Raw genomic sequence first — 20,021 nt, 5'->3', positions numbered from 1 at the left:
GCGGAGACCGAGTTGGTAACCTCGGTTGATGCTACACCGAAGACGTAGGTAGCTTTACTATAGGTTAGGATCATGTAATCTGAAACAGCATGATAGTGACAAGTTGACATAAGATATCTTATATCTGATTGAACAATTGTGGTAATGGTGCTTTTCTAGATAGTCCTTAGACTTGTTTGAGTGGGATTGGCCAATAGCGTTTGAGCATGGCAACTTCAAACTGACCTTACGCGCTGGACATAAAAGAGTTATGATGCATTGCGAGACACGAATGGTTCATTGAAAATGATTTGACAATTAGTTTCAAGACTAGTCTTTCAGCCTGTAGGAGGTCTGCTCTCGGATCATGCTCTGACCGACAATCTTCTCGCCAGACGTGGTGATATCACTATACGAGAATAATGAGAAATTAAAGAAGAGCATGAGAACAACAGTCTCGTGTAATCCTGTACAATTCTCCGTGGAATCTATGTAACGTATCTAATTTTCCTAGTTCTAAATCCGTCCTCTTTCAAGAAACGCCTTTGGCACATCAACGTATCGACTCCTCAAATACTCACCAATTCCCTTCCCAAGACCATCAATCCGATCCGAAGACGCAATCCCTCCGTTCAAGTTATCCAAAACACGGCTGTATCACGTCAGTATCTCAACTTCACCATCATCTAACGAGGGAACTTACAAGTGCACTGCGTTGATACCAGGGAACTCAACCCTCTCAACCCTCCTATCAGGATCCCCCTTGAACCAATCAACCCCAAACAACTGCTTCAGCTTCGAAACCGTCAACAAGTTCCTCAACCAGGCGTACTCATCGTCATTTCTAACAAAGAACCCAACGTTCGAGTTATCGCCTTTATCGCCTGATCTGGCGTGGACTACACTTCCCAGCGGCGCCCACTCCGTCGGTCCAAATGTGAGCATGTCAACCGGTCCATGCGTTTCCGTTGATGGTCGTACGATAGGATATTTTGCTGTTTTTGCTGGTGGTTCGATACGATGTGATGCACCTGTACTCATCTCAACGCGATGCTCAATCGCAGTAACAGGCATAAGCGCAGGGAACATCTCCATAAACGGCTTGGGCACCATAGTCCTAAAGTCCAGATTCATATGATACCCCGGATAACTCTGCATACGAAGAGCATATATCGGTACCTTGAACTTGGGAGCGTCAATGTCTTCTTTTCGACGAGCTTGCGCAAAGACACGCAGTGATACAGTGCCCGCTTGTTGAGACGTAGGGTTCTCAGCTGGAGTACCATAAAGCTCAATGCTCAAACGGCTGAAGTTGGAGTCTTTGAACATGTGTGCTAGCTGGTTCTTCATCATGGCTGCTTTCTCGTAGACGTCGAGACCGTTGATGTAGAATGTCGCTTCAGCTTGAAAACCGCCTTTTGCGGCGATCATGACTTTTGCTGTTGGCGGTGGAGGGAGGCCTTTTACTCCTGAAACGGAGACGCGGTTCTCTGACTCTTGTTCGACGTGTACTCCTGAGAGATCTGCGACGACATCGGGGTTTAGGTATAAATGTCCTTGAAGTTCGTAGAGTAATTGTGCAGTGACAGTCTCTTTCGTGACTCTTCCTCCACCTTCTGCTGTTCTCCCAATGGTGCATCGTCCTCTTGGATCGATCTCAGCAATGGGGAATGCAATATCCACGAGTTCGGGTAGAAAGTCCTTGAATCCTGAGAAGTTTGCACCAACGACATAAGGACCGCACTCGATCAGGTGAGCAGCTAGAAGTGAACCGGCTAATTCCTCGTACTGATCTTCTCTCCAGCCGTGATACCACGCTGCAGCGCCCATTACGGGAGAAGCATCAGTGCATCGACCGCAGATAACGATACGAGCACCAGACCGAAGAGCCTGAACGATACCCCAGCACCCAATATACGCCGTCGCACAACACGGCGTAAACCCCCAAGACTCAAGCGTCTCCTCCGGATGATCCAAATGCGTAATCTGCACATCCCTCCTCGCCACAACATCCGAGACATCATCCCCCAACACCTTCGCAACAACACAATCCGCATACCCCCTCTTCTCACAAAGCGCTCTAACCTTATCATACAAGGCATCAGTGTTTAGCGCCCCAGCGTTAGTCACAACGCGAATGTCACGCTGCATGATATCATCAAGACACTCGTCGAGCTGCTCGTAGAAGCCGTTCTCGTAGCCGAGGTTGGGGTCTACTTCCTGCTTGGTGATTGCGTTCCAGGCGATGTTCATCTCGGAGAGCCAGTCGCCTGTTATGACGTGGACGTTGCCGGAGCGGACCATGCGGGACATTGCGTGGGGATGGTCGCCTGTTGCGCCGGAGACGTTGCCGATGCGGATTGGAGGTCTGTCTAGCATTTTGTGTGAAGTGAAGTGAAGTGAAGTGAAGTGAAGCAATCTGAGGGTAGTGTATGTGAAGTGTTGGTGATGGTGAGCTGAGGTGAAAGTTATAGTGAACTGAGAATGATGGAATGAGGTTAGGATGCGGCTCTTGATAACACTCCTTTAAGATGTGGACCGTCGGAATAAAGATGTTCTTAATTGTGTAGTATTTCGGATTATTCAGGATCTTGAGAGTCTCTCATAACACGGCATTTGATGCATTGTGGATTGGCGGACGCGGCGCCGAGTGACGATCCACTTACACGGGCTCAGGCATCTCGGCTTCGGCGACCGAGTCCGTCAATTCGCTTCTCAACATTGAGATGGAACATGATGTGAAATGTATCCGAAGCGATAGGCTAATATTTCCTCCTTTTTAATGCTTGAGGAAATAGATTGGGAAACATTAATGTGCTTATCTTGTTCATGGGTATTACTGATGATGTTTCAGTATCAGCCCTTTCAGCCCGGAAAAGATGGTAGAGCAAGAACCGAGATATACAGTCATTAACAGATAGATCACTTCCAACCTGAATTCATAACAAATATACTAGACATCCAATAGTTACAGCCTGCAAGTTAAAGCCTTGCGATAAAGTACATGGTTACCATCAGTAATACGGATGGCTCTCACCCCCCAGCCCAAAGAACCACTCCTGACTCAACTGCGAAATAGCATCATTATGAAACTCATCCAACCCCAAACTCTGTAAATCCCCAAAACAGTCCCTAAACGTACTATCAACAGTCATACCCGCCAAATCCGCCTCAAACTGCACCGGCGCCGCAACACTCGCCTCCACGACATCCGCAACCACCGCATCACTAAGCCTATCAAACAAATCAGAACAATTCCTCGCCAAGTCCCATCTCTCCGACACAGCTACCAACACCTTCGAACAAGCTCGAGTATCATTGACGACTTGGTTGATTGTAGGTGTTGTATGTAATCTTGCGCGCTGGGGTTCTGAACCGGAGAAGTGATGGCGTAGGGCGAAGATGTATGATAGGCCGGCTAGGAAGACGGAGTGCATCGTTATCCATGAATAATTCAACTTTCGGGATCGGTGGAGACTCGCGTAGAGACTTATAGCTTCCCTTGCAGAGTCATAGATGTTCTGTAGTGCGAGACTGTTCACAGCTGCGTCGTTCAAACACGGCGATGGCCGGAATAGCATGAGCATGCCGTTATGGTATAAGAGTCTATACCACTCCTCAGAGCGAAAACTTGAACCACTAGCCGGCGAAGCAGCTGTGTCACTCTTGACAAGGGGAAGACTCGCTGTTTCTGTATGCCACTCTTGTAACTCCCTCGCTAGAGCTGTTCGCATTTCTTCGTAGCTTGTGTTCGGGAACGTGACGTGTTTTGCACTGCGGTGTAGAGCGTTTATGATCTTACCGCAGATAAGACGGTAGCGAACGATGTGCACAAACACAGAGGTCGCAGCGCGGTATTGAGGTGTTCCGTAGGGCGCTGATGAGAGAGGACTGCTATCCTCAGGAAGTTGATCTGCTGTCGACGAAGGGGGGAGATCAACGTCTATGTCTTCAAGCTGTAGCGCCAAAGGCCTTCCAAGCGCAAGACTCGTCAGGCGATCCAGCGCAACAAGACTCCAGAAACACCGTCGTTTCGTCTCCATCTCCTCCTCCTTCACCTTTCTCGTTGCCTCATCCAACGTCCCCAGAAGCGCATAAGTCGCTGCCCGATGAAGTCCCATCTCAAGACACGTCCTCGCCGCAACACCAATGAGATGCCAAACACTAGTCGTGGTATTACTCGACGTCGTGCCCATTCTATACTGACACACCAACAACAGCGCCTGCAACCTCTCAATCCCATCTCTCGCCAGCACATCAGCCAATCTCGTCATGGCGCGGTTATAATGCGTCTCAGCATCATAAACCCCATTCCAGTTAAACTTGTGCACCTGCGCCGTGCCAATAGCGAGCGTCATATCGACGAAGAAAGCATCGACGGGATCTTTGGCGCTGGCGTCTTCGTACACTGCGTCTAGAGAGCGGTAGAGGGACTTTGTGGAGAGGAAGGGGTAGCAGAGGTGGTCATGGCTGCAGTAGGCTCTTAGGAGTTCTGAGGCGAGGGTCTTGGGGGGCAGGCCGGAGGAGGTTTGTGGTGAGGATAGGCTGGGGTGGGAGTTTGGTTTGTAGGATGTGGTGAGGGATGAGGATGGTTGAGGGCGGGATTGGAGGAGGTTGGCGAGGAGGAGGCCGCTTGTTGAACCGACGAAGTGATGGCCGCCGCCTGCGATGAGACTCATCTGGATAACCTCCTCAGCTACTTCACCGTCCCCAGGACTATCCTGCACCACCGACGTCCCAGCTCTCTCACCTCTATCCCCTCTCTCAACATCTTCAGATCTCCTCACCACCTCCTCCGATCTTCTCACCTCCTCCGACCGTCTCAACTGCTGCGTCAAACCCTCATTACACTCCATCAACTCCCTAATCCTCCTCTCCAACTTCTGAACATTCCTCCTCCTCAACTGATGCTCACTAACAGCATACTCACACGCGACATCAGCGCGTTTGCAGGGCCCGCACTGAGGCTGGATCTTGTCGCAGCGGACTTTGCGACGGTGACATCTGTCGCAGGCGTTTGAGACCATGGCAACGGAGACCGAGGCCGAGATGATGATGGAGAGAAGACCCCGCTTGAGAAGGAAGAAGTTATGGGGCGTCGGTTAGTGAATGCGGGTTTTATTTTGGTTAGTTTTGGGTGGGATTGGGGGAACTAAGCTTAATTGTTACCTTAATCCTGACTCGTGGGGTTGGGAGTGCAACGTTGATGGATGATGGATGCATCGTGATGTGACTATGAGTATGGATGTTTATTTCCGCTCGTATACGGAGAACGATGTAATAATTCTACTCTCTAATTTATCTAGACTTTTCGTGTTATTAGTTAGACTCTCACAAATGTAATTGATGTAATGTTATCTCGGATATCGTTATCCTCCATATCATTACTTACACAAATCTTGACTCAACACTAGAAATCCTCCTCCATCACAATCTAACCTCCCCCCAAAATGGCGTCTTGGCAAAATCACAACTCGGCCATCGGCCCCGTCCCCGAAACCAGGATATTCTCGCTCCTCGCTTCATGGTGATCCCCTCAACAATCCCACCCCCGGATATCCAGAATCTGGGGTATGCGGGGAACAGCCCAAGCTCAGGAAACAAGTTCAAATACCGCATCATCCCCCTGCTTTTTCGCATCCATCATCCCATCCACCATTCTCTTCTGTTGTTTCATTGAGATAGTTTATGAGAGTTGACCATCATGACATCCCAAGATCACAAGATGGGCGTTGAGACCCTTGATGCTGAGAAGCAGAACGCTGCTCATGAGGAGTACTCTGCTGAAGTTCTTGATAAGAAGGGTAATGGTGATTACTCTGGTGCCGTGGCGAAGAGTGATCCTGAGGAGATCAAACTCGTCAAGAAGCTCGATAAATGGATCATGGTATGTCTCCCCGTCCCTTGTTGAACTCTTCTCTGACTTACTAGCCCACGCTTTGGTTGATGTACTGGCTCAACTACCTCGACCGCAACGCCATCACCCTCGCCCGCCTAAACGGCTTCGAGGAAGATCTCAACCTCCAAGGCTCCCAGTACAACACCTCCGTCTCAATCCTCTTCGTCGGCTACGTCCTCGGCCAAATCCCCAGCAACATGATAATCACCCGCGTCAGACCATCATGGTACATGGGCGGTTTCATGATGGCCTGGGCAGTCGTCAGTTCCCTCACTGCCGTAGCCCACAACTACACCGGCGCTCTCCTCACGCGCTTCTTCCTCGGTATCGTGGAGGCTCCTTATTACCCTGGTGCGCTGTACATGCTGTCGACGTTTTATACCAGGAAGGAATTGGCGACGAGGATTAGTATTCTTTACTCTGGTAACGTGCTGGCTTCTGCTTTTGCGGGCTTGATTGCTGCGGGTGTTTTTGAGGGTATGGATGGACTTGCGGGGATCAAGGGCTGGCGATGGTTGTTTATTCTTCAGGGTGCGGTTACGTTTGTTGTGGCTATCGTGGCGTGCTTTACTCTTCCTGATGAACCGTTGACGACGAGATGGCTCACGCCTGAGCAGCGACAACTTGCGCATGACCGTGTTTTGAGAGATACAGTCGGACAGAAGGGCGATGGAAATCCATGGAGTGGTCTACGTGAAGCCATCGTCGACCCAAAAGTCTGGGTCTTTATCGTTCTTCAGCATCTTCACCTTGCGACCAACGGCTTCAAGAACTTCTTCCCTACTATTGTCAACACTCTTGGTTTCAACACCACCATTACTCTCGTCCTCACATGTCCTCCTTTCTTGATCGCGGGTGCTCTCTCTATTCTTTGGGCAAAGTCATCTGGTCACTTCAACGAGAGTACCTGGCACATTACCATCTCCAAGATTGTCGCTACATTTGGCTTCGTCTTGGCTTGTGCTACCATGAACGTTGGAGCGAGATACTTTGCCATGTGTGTCTTCACTATTGGTACTTATGGTGTCAATTCAATTCTTCTGGCTTGGGTGGGAAACACTTGTGGACAGACGAGGGAGAAGAAGGCCTCTGCTCTGGCTCTCGCCAACGTCAGTGCGACACTCAGTCTGATCTGGACTCCCGTAAGTACTACATCTCCCATTCTTGGTGGTAATCGCTAACTCTTGCAGTATCTCTGGCCCAAATCTGACGCACCGCGGTATGTGCTGCCGCTCTCAAGCAGTGCTGGTTTTGCTGTGGCTTGTATCGCAGGAGTTTGGCTTATGAGGTGGATGCTGGTCAGACAGAACAGGAAGATCAGGCAGACCGATTCCGAGGCTACGTTGTTTTATGCTTATTAGATGTGCTAATAGTCAACTGGGTCGTTGAATATTGAAATATTTGCATTACTTCTCGCTATTCTCGATTTTTCATAGATCATGCCCACGCCTTAGCCGAACAGAGCCATTATGTTCATGACATTGATTGTGTTTCATTCAGGTCAGCTGATTACGTCCCTGAAGTGAGGAGGTGCTGTGTAACTGTATTATTAACACACTATAAGGAATATGCTTCGACTGTGATACACTCGTAAAATTTAGACCTTGTGTGCCCTGCTAAAAGTTACGCAGGTTCTGTGAGTCATAAAGTTTAATATACGACTTAAAACTCCTCTCTTTCTCCTGTCACAGCAAACAAACCGTAACGTTTCTTCTTTCCAAGCAACCATTTCTCAGCATGGCTTCCGGTTGCAACCAGAACAGCAACGCTACACCACATTACTTGCAAATCTTCAATCCTCCTCTTGAACCATGTGGTGACTTTCACCTGTTTGCACGCTTTCCTGATGATATTCGCTGGCTTGTTTGGCAACATTACCTCAGTCACGAGCGATGGATCGATATTACCTTGAGATCGCGCAGTTTCACCAGCGAAGGAAAGGAGCAAGCAGGTCACCAGAACTACGAGATCATATTGGACCACCATTGGAAGATTAGCAAGCTGTTCCGAACCACTTCTGACTCACGGAAGGCTGCTTTGGCCTTTTACCGTGTTCAACTACCATGCTGGTACAAGAGGAAAGATGAGAGCATGGTGAACAGCACGCTCTATGTTTGCCCTGAATTGGATACATTGATGCTTAACGCACTGAGGGCTTTTGAGAACTTTGCACATGACGTTTGGACTCATGACTCTCGTCACGTCGGGCTGGTCAACCTCGCATTGAGAGTCGGACATCCAAGGCACTTTATGAGTAAACCGATTATACAAAATAACGACGTTTCTGTCTTGAGACAATGCTTGTCCAGAGTTGAACGGCTGGCCATGATGAGCCAGAGAGGTACTAGAAAGATATGGCCCGATCTACCTTCAGAACCGAACGACACCTGGCGCTCAAATCAAGCGATTCCCATAAGGAGTGGCATTCAGAGCTTCAACCGACTACCATATGACCCTCGATTGCGCGATGAACATCTCAAGCGAGTGTTCCGTGGCGACTGGAATCCTCGTCATTCATTCAACCACTGGTTCAAACTCCTCTCAAACCTGCAGGTACAACACAAGCATAAGGTCATCTATCAGTTTGGTAGTCGTCGTGGAGCATGGATCACTTACCGGGACAAGAACTTCCCTCCCATATCTGACCGCGAAACCGCTGCTGAATGGGTTCGGCGTGACTTTGACGAGCTCCGAAAATGGTCTGAGAGCTTCCATCAATCGCCAGAAGAACTAGGAGGTCAGATAGACGATGAGCTTGCCAGACTTTTCGAGCCATCACCCCGGCCGGCCGTTGGATTCTGGTTGTTCCCTATGGAGAGTGTCTTTACTCTAGATGAAATTGACCTCCATGATACAAGTATTGCATTGCCACACCCAAAAGCAGTTGATCTGTCACAACACACGCCGGAGCTGTGCCTGGCAAACATCTATTGACGGCGGTTTCGATCAACAAACACTTGAGCTTGCTGCACTTTGAACTAGGACACATGACCCTACGCTATGAATCACGATGAAGAAAGGTTCTGTCGATTCTTAGAGATCATACTCCAGTCCCGTCTATAAAAGGCTATTTCCATCTGTAGTCTGGACCATTTCATCTCATCTTTCTATCATCCCAGTATCCCATCACCGCATTTACATCCATAACAACAATAGCTACCTAATCTGATCATGTCAGGACAAGGACAATTCGCCACGGCCCAACAGGCCGCCAATGCACGTAGCAACAGCGACGAAGTGTGCATGGATGAGTACGGCACCGGCTCCGGGACCGATGTTCTCTACACGGTTGGCCTAGCTACTTGCGTTAGAGTCGCAATTACTGGGTCATACCCTACTGGGTCCCGCGGCGGCAATGATCGCTTCCTCGCACACATCTCCGAGGCCGAACCTCACGCAGCCCTTCAGGGGCTCATCAACAGCGTCAACGAAGCGAAGCGTAACGGGATGAAAGTCGACAAGGCAAGAGTTGTGGTGGGGGACTACTCCCTTAACCCTGGCTTCCCCAAGCACGCCAAAGAGCAGGCCAACGATGAAGATCAGGATGAATTCACGGCCAAAGTCGGTGGAAGCATCCTTGCGTTGGTCGGTGGAAGTGGCAGCAAGAAGCTTAAACGCAAAACTCATGCCGAAGAAAAGGCCTACGAATTGCGAATTGACGCCCAAAAGCGAATCCAGTTCAAGTGGGAAGAAGGGGCCGCTTATGAGAACTCCGACTCGGAGGAGGATTGAGGCCGCATAACTCCTCTAAACTTAGGGTCAATTATTCCATAGTTTACCTAATCTATCCTAATCTACTCTAAATTATTCTAAAGTTTGTGATAATTATGTCCAGAGTTGACCTAAACTTTCCTAAGTTTATGATACTCATCCGCACTTGGCCTAAACTCCCCCAAGTTTATGGACCAGATTCTTGAAGGTCAAGGATCAATTAACACGTCTTACCTTATTAAGTTATTCTATATGTACCAAGTCTCCTTAAGTGTATTGCCTAAGGTACCCAAAGTACTTGTGGTTCTCAAGCCTTATGAAACCATAGAATAAGGCAGCTCGTTACACATTTAATGTTGTGCCTGTACAGTGAGGCTCTGATCTCATTCGCCAAGCTGAGAGAAATTGAGAAGGCCAGGCAAATGTCACGGGCAGAAAATGTTTACCCTAAGTTTGCAAGCCTCATCTCGACTTAGACCAGGGTGAGGATATCACAATTCCTTCTCCATCACAGGTGCATCGCCAGCAACCAGGTATCAAAATATTCTCGAATTGTCAAGGAAACTGTCGCTAGTCATGCGCAAGGTAGTCCAAACCCAACCAAAAGAACGCCCATCCTGCAAAAAGCCCGTACGCCGTGCATACCAATTGATCTCTCAAACGCCATCGTAAAGACATGCCAATCTTTGTTTTTATCCCCTCTGTAAATCGGCGACTATCGCGTAGCTGCATCTCTGAAACACCCGACACCTCAGGTCGATTATGCATAAACCGACCAAACACCTGCAGTAGCTCATCCGCCTACCGTCCACAGTGGAATGCCTCCCTAGTGATTGGCCAGTGTATCTCGGGGCGTCACCCCCATCGCCTGACGAAGCGACGGCGTTAACGAATCAGTCGAGTCCCTCCCCCGTCCCCAACTCTCATTCGTAGTAGCAGGCGAAGCCGTGTTCATCTCCTTCTTGTCCTGCGATCGCTCATACGTCGGCGGTGGTGCTCGGGGCATATTTGCTGGTTTTTGCTTTATCGGCGCAATGCCGTAGTCGTCGAGTTCTTGGAAATCCTTGGGGTCTTCGAGTTTGTCGAGGCGCTTGCGGCGGCGATGGAGGAAGCATAGCATGGCGATAACGCCAAGGGCTACAACGGCGCTGCGGAATGAGGTCAGCCAAGACAACAAAAAAGTTAACCGATATGCGAGAAATACCTGGCGATGAAGAGGATTAGCATGATCTCGCCTGTGCTAATATTGGGCTTTTCGCAGGTATCCGAGTATTGATCATTGCGACATGTTTCCTTGGCTTCTCGGGGAAGCACTCGCGTGAGACCCATCCCCTCAGCGCGAGACGCAAGGGCGCCCAAGTCCAAGTCGAGAATCATTGATAATAAGTTGAGTGAGTGAGTGTGCAATAGAAGAAATTAAATTAACGATTCAGTTTGTTTTTATTCTGAGCAAAATGAAAGAAACAATTCAAGAGCCAAGTCGAGTGAGTCTGCTAAGGAGGGGAGCAAAACCTAGGAAAAAAGAGGGAAGGGGGAGTTTACTGCATTCAAGGGCAAGAGGCATTCATTAAAAGGCCAATGCGAGACTGACGATGCGTCCTTCAGTTGAATGACTTGCTTCCGAGAGCTCCATGTTTCAGAGGCTCAGCCCCCCTGGGGGGTCCCTGTAAATCAGGGGTGCATCTCGTGAGCAGTGAAATTGACCCTCTCAGAGCGATTTGATACGAGATCTAGACTGGTCTTGTCACCTCATGTTACGTGTACCTGATCGACATTTCTATCAATAGTTTATGACTAACCGTTGACACCTACGGAGTACATATTCATGCATTCCCTCGACTTCACTTCTTCTATCAATGCGCCGTGAAACTCACCGCACAAACAGCACAGCATAGACCAAAAGAGAACAACTCAAACTGAAACTGCCCATTCCAACATCTCAAACAACCGCAATATTAATATCAATTTTGCTTGCTTCTTCAAAAATCAACACGACCCCCTTATTGTGGGGGATGCCATCGTTAATTAAACCAAGTGGGCTGCATAATCCCTGTCGGCAAAGCTTCCCGTTGCCGTTCGTTCCCCCAGATTAAGGGACAAAATAACATGACGGGGATAAAGGCGATCACGCAACGGTTGAAGCAGAATGAACCAGGAAGTTGATCGTGCTTGGATGTCCAATTGTGAGCGATTAGCGGGTTATAGAACGTTGCCAAGCTTTTGGTGGTGGAAGAGATGGACGATTTGGACACATGGTTGGCATGGATGAGGCTGGGGAGGAAATTACATGGCGTTGAAGATCAACTGCGGCGTTGGACGGTCCAAACGGGAATATGAATGTTCCGTCGATGGGTTTTGCATTCTTGAAGGTTTGGAGGTTCCGAGAGTCCGACAGTCCGTTCCCAATAATAGCATCTATCGATTTGATTGAGAACGGAAGCTTCTCATAGGCTACTATGAATGCTGGGGACAGTCGAATTTGCTAGAGGAGCCGGGTAGCCGAGTACACGCGCGGCACGAGAAGTTGATCGTCATCGCTGACGAGAGAACTAATGGGAGAGTTTGAGATATACCGAAGCCATCAATGAGTATGCAAGTCATTGAACCATGTGTTCTTCACCATAAGAAGTATCCTACACCTCAATTGACTCAGAAACATTGATGGTCATGGTACAATTGAAGTTCGGAGCAATGTCTCACAAGGCGCAACCATACACAAACTAACCTAATCTCATAAACACCAAAGATCGTACATTGTAGCCTCATACGGATCTCACCTGGACTCGACTCGACTTGGACCCTGTACCACTAACATCCTGCAGCTGGAACAACTTTACACCGATCCTCTCACAATGACATAATTCCTGCCAAGCTCTCGTCAGACCATGAAGCCATCTCCGCATCAACATCCTGAGGAAATACCTCATCAATCATTATCATGTCCTACTCTCTAACCCAACAGCTTCTCGTCTCAGACGAGCAAGCTTACAAGCGAGCTACCCAGTCTGAGTTCCTCAAGCTCGCAGGTCACGGTAAAGCATCAAAAGAGCTTCTTGGTCGCTGGCTTGCAAACGATCGTCTCTACATCCACAGCTACTGTCGTGGTCTAGGCCGTCTTCTCAGTTTTCTCGAGTATCCTGATACCGTGCAACCTAATGTCGATCCCGGAGCTACAACAAAGCTTCTAGACTGGATCGTCGCAGCTCTCGTCAACATCCGCCGAGAAGAAAAGTTCTTTATCAACACAGCAGCAGAATACGGGATCAATGTTAATCTCGAGACTGGACAAGATGGTCGTGTTGCCTCGAGTACCAAGCTAGAAGGCCTTCGACGCTGGGAAGCTCTGTACGCTTCTGTGGCTCCCAACGAGAAGGAAGAGCTTCCCTGGCTTGAAGCTGCGGTGATTTACTGGGGAACGGAAAAGTGTTACCTCGATGCTTGGTCGTGGGCTAAGGCGCAGCTGTCTGATGATGATGGGAGTAATGATGCTGATGGTGGGGCTGTGAGGAAGGAGTTTATCAACAACTGGACGTGTAAGGAGTTTGTTGAGTTTGTGGATGAGCTTGGGAGGATTATTGATGATGCTGTGAACAAGCTTGTCCAAGAGAAGGGTGAGGATGTTAAGGGGAAGCTGTTCAAGAGGGTTGAGGGGAAGTGGCATGATGTTCTGGAGGCCGAGGAGGCATTCTGGCCAGCCGTCTAAGACGAGTGTAACTCGAAGAGCAGAATCCTGTTAATGTAGGCTCCAAAAAGGGTCCTTGTGAGGCCCAATACGACTGAGCTGTATGCTTCAAAGGGTATCCGTGTCAAATTGAAAGGTCTAGAACGAAAGATTTTCCCACCCAACGCCATACAATGCCAAACCAGCCCACAAGCCTAAAACTGTATCCGTCGCTTTCGTCCAGTGTACTTCGACGTCGCCTTGACAATCTTACCCTTTCTCTCCATCTGCTCCTTCTTCTTAACGATCCACGCCTTACTACCCTTCGACATATTCGGAGCATGCGCTTTAATCTGCCTTCTCGCATCCTCAACATCCACACCCTCCATACCCTCAACAACACCCGTAATATCACCGCCCTTCTTCTGAATATCACCACCTCCCACGGTAAGCACGAGGTACAGCTTCTGGTTCTTGGTGCCCGGGTCGTCTTCCAGCATACCGGCGCCGAAACCGGCTTTTACGGCCGCTTGGGTGATCATGTGGCGCTGCTCATCGTTCTTGGGGTAGAATTGACAGACTGCACGACCGCCGCGCTTGAGAGATGCGTAGAGACCGTTGAAGAAGCGGGTTAGACGGCCGAATGGTGATGTATCGCTTGTTTCGGCGCTGCAGAGCCATTGAATAGCGGAGATGCTGATCGCTGCGTCGAAAGTACCTGCTCGGAAGGGCACACCCTGGCCGATGTCTGCTAGCATTAGATCACCCTCTACATCTCGCTGTAGTGCAATGTCCAGCATTGATGGTGAGACGTCCATTCCGATCCATGTGTGAGGGCCGCCCTCTTCGGGCTCGATTGAGGAGAGGATCTCGCCGGAGAGACCACTGCCGCAGCCGACGTCGAGAATGAGGGATGGAGACTTGAGGTCGAGGAGCTCGAGGGCTCTTCGTGTCATGGACGCTTGAATGTTTTGGATTCGAGAGCTTGTGGTGTATTTGCGCGCTTCGGTATCGTCATAGTGGACGTCGGCGGCACTGTTTGTGTGAGCTTGAGGGGCATGATGGCGGGGTTGTGGTGACATACAGGGTATCCTCAGGACGAGACATGGTGAATACTGTAAGCCAAATGACTTTTGAGGATATTTTAGGTCTGAGGCTTCAGATACCGAATAGTGAGAAATGAATGGGTCGTGAAGCCTGGAGCTGCACCTTATCGCCGATTTCCTGGTGTTGAGCAAAAACGACTTTTTCGTGGCTTTATCGATAAGCTCAACTTCTTAGCCGTGACCCCCACCAACATCGGAATCGGAGCATCTATTTCCCGTCAAATGGAGCTACTGATTGGTAGATAAAACCGTGTCCAAAACACTCTCCTTTTCAACCTCCTGCAGATAACCATCTCCCCTCCTCCCAACATGTGAGCTCCAACTCAAACCATTGCTTGCGCCCAAACACAAAACGCAACGCAAAAATATGTGGATTCTACCTCTTGTCGGCTACATAGGAACCCTCCTGGGTTTCTGCTTCTTGACCCTTGCCATCGCCTCGGGTCTCTACTACCTGTCCGAGCTCGTCGAGGAGCACAGCGTTATCGCGAAGCGGTTCCTGACGCGTCTTATCTACAGCGTCATTGGCATTCAGACGGTTCTATGGCTGGTTGATGGTCTGCCCTTCTGGGCTACTGTCTTGACGATCGTGTCGCATGTGGTGTACCTGGGGAATATGAGACGCTTTCCTTTTGTGAAGCTGTCGGATCCGTTGTTCCTGGCATCATGTGGTATGTTGCCTTGTGGGATGAGGGGATTGAGTTTTTGCTAACGAGATGTAGTTCTCGTTTTGGTCAATCATTATGTTTGGTTCCGTCATTTCTCCGATACGCAGTCGCGCGCGTACCAACGTACTTCGTACTACGATAAGGCCGATGTTCCTAGCTTCGCGCAAATCGCGTCGTATTTCGGTCTTTGTGTATGGCTCGTGCCTTTCGCGTTGTTCGTTAGTCTGTCTGCTGGCGACAATGTTCTCCCCACGATGGGTACTGAGCCTGTCCAAGGGCTTGGTGGAAGAGGCAAGCCGCAGGGCATGATCAAGGCTCTTGTTGACCAGATTCGCGGGACGATCGGTCAAATTTTCGGGACCAATTCACCTGGACTCGCTCGGCCGTAAAGGTTGCGCGGGCCGGATTGCTATGACCATTGAGCGCGGATGAGGATGTAGGATGGACGAACCGAAATGTTCTGTCTGATCTAAATGGACATATTTATGCTGAGTAAGTCACTATTTTACTTCACTCACATCACTGCCCCCTCCTACATGATGACCTACAAACTTCACGCTAGATTGTATTTGACAAGAATTCTTGTATGATTCCATTAAAAGTTTCCTGATACCCACCGACATATCTTGTTCTCTCTACATGTTCCTGTTTTGTCAGAGAGCTGACCAAACTATACAGGGTTGTTATCATCCCTCCCCACAGAGAGGTTGATGTACATATATATCCCGAGCTTCACTAGGTTGAGCTAGCAAGCTCTTCATTGAGCACGCCTATACGGAGACCTTGACTTCTGTATGCAACCACGCACCTTGTGTGCCTGTTGGGCTGTCGTTCGAGTTCCGGTGACCGAGCCAAGTCGTGACAATGTCGACTACTGCGCTGAGGGCTTTGAGTGGGACGTTTATGGACGAAGTAACGTGGCATACGAGGTTGACTTTACGCTTGACTATCAAGATGCATCATGTCAGTTGAGCTTGTGCAGAAAGGAAGGCGTCAAGAGCACCTTGGTACTTGAAGACAGGCCTACTTGGCACTGCCCTGAGTGGCAGGGTTGTGTGAAGCGTTGGTGTTTGGGTTGGGCTCGGATGTGTTACTGCTAGACGTTACAATCGAATCAAGGTTATGCCACGGCATATCCTTATGATCCTCTCGCAACCAAGCGTTCATCTGCTCCGAGTATGTGGTGCTCTGGTATATAATGTTGGGTAATGGGTTCCCTTTACGAGGGACATGAATAATGTGAGGGCTGTCCATGATGAAGGGATTGATGATATGTGACAGGAAGTGTAGTAGGACGTGCTTGGATATAGCCATTGAGTGCGAACATAAACTCGAGGAATGTCATATTTATAACAAACTGGTTGTCTCGAGACCAGCGACCCCCCAATGATAGATGAATCGGACAACACTATGGACTATAGGACTGTGTTTTGGTCGCCTGGTTCGCAATGAGGGCGATTCCTTGCAAACTACGGATTAAACTGCAAGACGTTTATGGTCCAGTTACTCCACCAGGGCAGTAATGTCCCCCCCCCCACCACACCTTGAACCTGGAGAACCGAGGGGACAGCCTCTTCCTACAGGTCATTGAATCTGCAATCTATGATTGTGGAGCTTGTCGCTGCATTAGCGGCTGCCTTTCTCTTCCATAAGTTTGCCTGATCTCATCCGCTTCTGGTCCAGGGCCTAGCGGGTTCATGCCCGGTAGAGGCTGAGCTGCGGGGGCTAGACGTTGAAACTTGCAGGGGTTTGAGAGATCATGGCGCTAGTAAGTTCCAACCAAGTAACCTTGTCCTCGGTATTTGGGCTAATGGATGTGCTGAAGTCGGATTGGGGAACCGCGGATTGTGGATGAGTTGGCAAAGGGTTGTCTGTCATCACTTGCAAAACCTTGGCACCTTATTCTTTCTGGCTGTTCGTTCTTAGAGTACCTTGGGATAGGGGTGGACACTGTCCCTCTGTAGTTTCTCTTGTTCGTACTTATGCATAGTTGCCTGTTGATGAGTCTCAGTACCTCCCAATGGGGAAAATGTGGCTCCGCACCGAGATACTTGGAATCTCAAGGTTTTATTCGACATTTGTGGAGGATGAGGTTCGCTCTGAGAAGAAGCCAGTGCCACATTGACGATAGTAATTGTTCGTTGGCTAATAATACCAGACTCGAATAAACAGAGCTCTGGTACGGAGTACATCTTGATAATTGCACTAGGTAGGCTCCATGATCAGCACAATTGAACGAGATCCAGTCTCTGTTGGATGCAACACAACTAGTGCGTGGCATATACTATCAGCTCATCGACATCAATGTATTCTCCTTGCGACAGAAAACAAGGATATGGTCATAATCGTAGAACCCCAGACACCCCAACTGGGTAATATACAATGATATATGTATCCTCACATGCGTGGAAATGCCTTGTTGTCGATCTTATTGGACGCCCATAAAACGCCTCAAGATCCATATCCACGCGATGCGTTCTAGTCAAAGGATGGCTAAAAGGGTCTCAGCGGGAAGGTACAGTGTTAATATGTCATGGAGCCGAGCCGCCTCCACGGCGAGCAGCGTTTTGTTTTGTTTATCGAAAAGAAGCACAGCACAAGCCGCGATTCTAGGAGCCCTAGAGTAAGGTACTTCCAGATTATGGTCTTCATAGGCTTCTCCAACCGTGTCTTGGATCATTCGGGGCCAATCCTTTTGTCTTGACCAAGGTGACCTTGATAGCGTTTCCGAATATTAGCGTTGAGAAGAACCGATGGGCTACAAGGTAGATCAGTTGCAGCGGTGGTTCGGCGCGCATTACGTCGAACAATCAGTATTGAGGCCAGTGCGCGACGCACGTTGACTGGGGGAAATGGGTGTGATGTCAAAGAATCTTGGTGGTATACCAGAATTATCGGGTTATCCCGAGTCCTGGGACATTTTCCTGCAAGGGGATTGATTGGCAGCGAGCATGTACTTCAGGGCCGTGCCGTGCGCCAACCTCCCGGGCGGCGGCTTCGGGGCTCGGGGTAAAAAGTGGGTGATCAATGCACGAGTACTTGCAGCCGTGGCTTGCAACCCAGTAGCTTTCGCAAAACGTTCTCCTGCACGCACAGTCGACTATGTTCATGGATTATCATTAGAGCTTGAGTATATCCATATTTGTTAGAGGTAAAAAGAGTCAGAAGAGGAACTATTATTTCTTCCAAAGCATAACTATGTAAAAGTCCAACCTCTTATAACTGTCATAGAGCAATTTGGCCTTAACCCATCTTGGCCCAGAGAATAGGAACTTCTCTCATATTGTGTTCGAGACGATACCTGGTACCATCCTTCAGCTTGACGAGCCTCACTGGGATATACAGCAGGCTTGCTACCACCAACATCACATACATGCATGACTAGAGTTTTGACAGAGGTATCTTTTACTTGTATCCCGCTTTCTGCCCCTGTAGTCATGAAACTATGACTATCAGACTAGCCAATCAGGACAGGCTAGGAAAGAATTTCTGGATCAAGTGATATGGGTATTGCGACAAAGCAATACCCAACTTTCACCAGACTCTGGGCTTTTCACTTACCCTAAGGATACTCTAATATTGTGTTGGCCTTGTTGAGGGAGATTTCCCGCACAGCAGCCCCAGGTTAAACGCTTATTCTGCAATGAGCTTCAAGCCCACGAGTCCTGGCACTCACTTGATCCTGTTCTCCGTCATCCCCGATCATCTCCCCCACCATCAAGAGGTTATCATATCGCAGCAGTGACTTAAATAACTTGCTGATAAGCAAGGTGCGCAATGCGTTTAAAAATGTACCCATACGAAGACACAAAACCACGCGCCAGCGGGCGCAAATTTCCTGCCTCATACAGACAACTACCGCCGAAAATCCATTGTGTGTTCCAAGCTTACAGAAGTGCATATGGCGGGCAAGTCGTCTGCATGTGACCAAAGAGCTGATCATACGTGACACGAACCACGGATTTGTGGACGGGCACCACAGACCCATGGTAGGTTTGGGTGAAAAAGACCACGGATCTGTGGTCAGTCCAGTTGAAAAAACCACCGATTTGTGGTCAGAGACCACAGATCTGTGGTAGGTTTAGGTGACAGGGGCAGGGACAGGGGGCACGTAATTCTCAGCAGCTAATTCGACGGTCGGACTTTCTTATTGTATTCCGAAATCGCAAATGTGTGCGCCTGCTTGTATGATTCAGAAAGACAGGTAGACTAGGCATCCGACTTTACACCACCCCTGACTTGACATGCAAGCGTCACTTATCTGCGTCGGGTCTGAGATCCTCGTCAAGCAAAATGACCTCTTGGGAGACATTCAACATATGTCTCATGCTACATTACTCTAGATGTGTAAAGATCTGTTGAAATGTATGGTAGAGAAGTCTACCGGTGAGACCGGAGCTTTGAAGACGATAAGAAAGTTAACGATTGTCAATGGAGATGACAGAGAGGTCAACAGGAAGAGCAGGACTACGATCCATCTGCACCTATATCCACTCTAACATCCAGTAGTTACGGCCCAGGCAGTGCTTGCCAAGGATTATCTCTACTTCTGACAGCCCGGGCTGGAGGGACTGATATTAGTATACGACAGAGTGTCAGTCAAGCTTCGATTCCCAGCAGAAGCCACTCTTATATGAGCCTGGAGATGGCGTTAGATGCCTTAGCGTTACTGACGAGTTATTCCTATTATGGGTGATGATATATATCATCGCACCGATATGGGATAGCTAGACTTCTGATCACCAATCATCGAGGATACTCCTTTTGTCTAGTCTGTGTGTTTGCATCCATCAGCCGCAGCATACTCATTTTCAACTGGTCATCAGTCCCTGGGATCCCTTTCCTTGCCTCGGGTCGCTGCCGTGGGTATCCGTACTCTGGATTGATACCGAGAAGGTTTGTACCATCGCGAGTCAGACAGTAGTCTCTCCCCATAGCGTGTACTGTGTCTGATCATATGCCCCTTGTTCACTCTACAAACACCTGACGCTATTGGT

At 49.0% G+C, this 20,021-nt stretch overlaps 7 protein-coding genes across 7 annotated transcripts; 3 read left to right on the top strand and 4 right to left on the bottom strand.

Moving 5' to 3' along the window:
- Positions 1 to 309: 309 nt before the first annotated feature.
- On the bottom strand, positions 310 to 5,006 carry FTJAE_13336 (DUF1446 domain protein; the record flags this gene model as incomplete). Its single annotated transcript, XM_037346470.1, has 4 exons — positions 310 to 467; positions 561 to 631; positions 683 to 2,435; positions 3,122 to 5,006. 4 exons carry the CDS (start codon positions 5,004 to 5,006, stop codon positions 310 to 312), a joined length of 3,867 nt encoding a protein of 1,288 aa, XP_037199627.1.
- A 677-nt stretch (positions 5,007 to 5,683) lies between these two features.
- On the top strand, positions 5,684 to 9,610 carry FTJAE_13335 (major facilitator superfamily transporter; the record flags this gene model as incomplete). Its single annotated transcript, XM_037346469.1, has 7 exons — positions 5,684 to 5,866; positions 5,911 to 7,020; positions 7,069 to 7,097; positions 7,151 to 7,259; positions 7,480 to 7,514; positions 7,570 to 8,735; positions 9,057 to 9,610. 7 exons carry the CDS (start codon positions 5,684 to 5,686, stop codon positions 9,608 to 9,610), a joined length of 3,186 nt encoding a protein of 1,061 aa, XP_037199626.1.
- Positions 9,611 to 10,415: 805 nt separating this feature from the next.
- Positions 10,416 to 10,966, bottom strand: FTJAE_13334 (uncharacterized protein; the record flags this gene model as incomplete). Its single annotated transcript, XM_037346468.1, has 2 exons — positions 10,416 to 10,737; positions 10,794 to 10,966. 2 exons carry the CDS (start codon positions 10,964 to 10,966, stop codon positions 10,416 to 10,418), a joined length of 495 nt encoding a protein of 164 aa, XP_037199625.1.
- Positions 10,967 to 12,527: 1,561 nt separating this feature from the next.
- Positions 12,528 to 13,292, top strand: FTJAE_13333 (transcription factor; the record flags this gene model as incomplete). Its single annotated transcript, XM_037346467.1, has 1 exon — positions 12,528 to 13,292. The coding sequence occupies one exon, from the start codon at positions 12,528 to 12,530 to the stop codon at positions 13,290 to 13,292; it is 765 nt and encodes a 254-aa protein (XP_037199624.1).
- A 173-nt stretch (positions 13,293 to 13,465) lies between these two features.
- Positions 13,466 to 14,357, bottom strand: FTJAE_13332 (n-methyltransferase; the record flags this gene model as incomplete). Its single annotated transcript, XM_037346466.1, has 2 exons — positions 13,466 to 14,285; positions 14,335 to 14,357. The coding sequence occupies 2 exons, from the start codon at positions 14,355 to 14,357 to the stop codon at positions 13,466 to 13,468; spliced, it is 843 nt and encodes a 280-aa protein (XP_037199623.1).
- Positions 14,358 to 14,723: 366 nt separating this feature from the next.
- Positions 14,724 to 15,413, top strand: FTJAE_13331 (uncharacterized protein; the record flags this gene model as incomplete). The annotated part of the gene is made up of 2 exons (XM_037346465.1): positions 14,724 to 15,027; positions 15,079 to 15,413. 2 exons carry the CDS (start codon positions 14,724 to 14,726, stop codon positions 15,411 to 15,413), a joined length of 639 nt encoding a protein of 212 aa, XP_037199622.1.
- Positions 15,414 to 16,047: 634 nt separating this feature from the next.
- Positions 16,048 to 16,278, bottom strand: FTJAE_13330 (uncharacterized protein; the record flags this gene model as incomplete). Its single annotated transcript, XM_037346464.1, has 1 exon — positions 16,048 to 16,278. One exon carries the CDS (start codon positions 16,276 to 16,278, stop codon positions 16,048 to 16,050), a length of 231 nt encoding a protein of 76 aa, XP_037199621.1.
- Positions 16,279 to 20,021: the final 3,743 nt, after the last annotated feature.

This window comes from Fusarium tjaetaba, assembly GCF_013396195.1.
Source record: "Fusarium tjaetaba strain NRRL 66243 chromosome Unknown NRRL66243_c0000403, whole genome shotgun sequence".
NCBI classification, from domain to species: Eukaryota; Fungi; Ascomycota; class Sordariomycetes; order Hypocreales; family Nectriaceae; genus Fusarium; species Fusarium tjaetaba.
The sequence above is the reverse complement of the archived record's forward strand: the minus strand, read 5'-3'. Positions and strand labels throughout refer to the sequence as shown.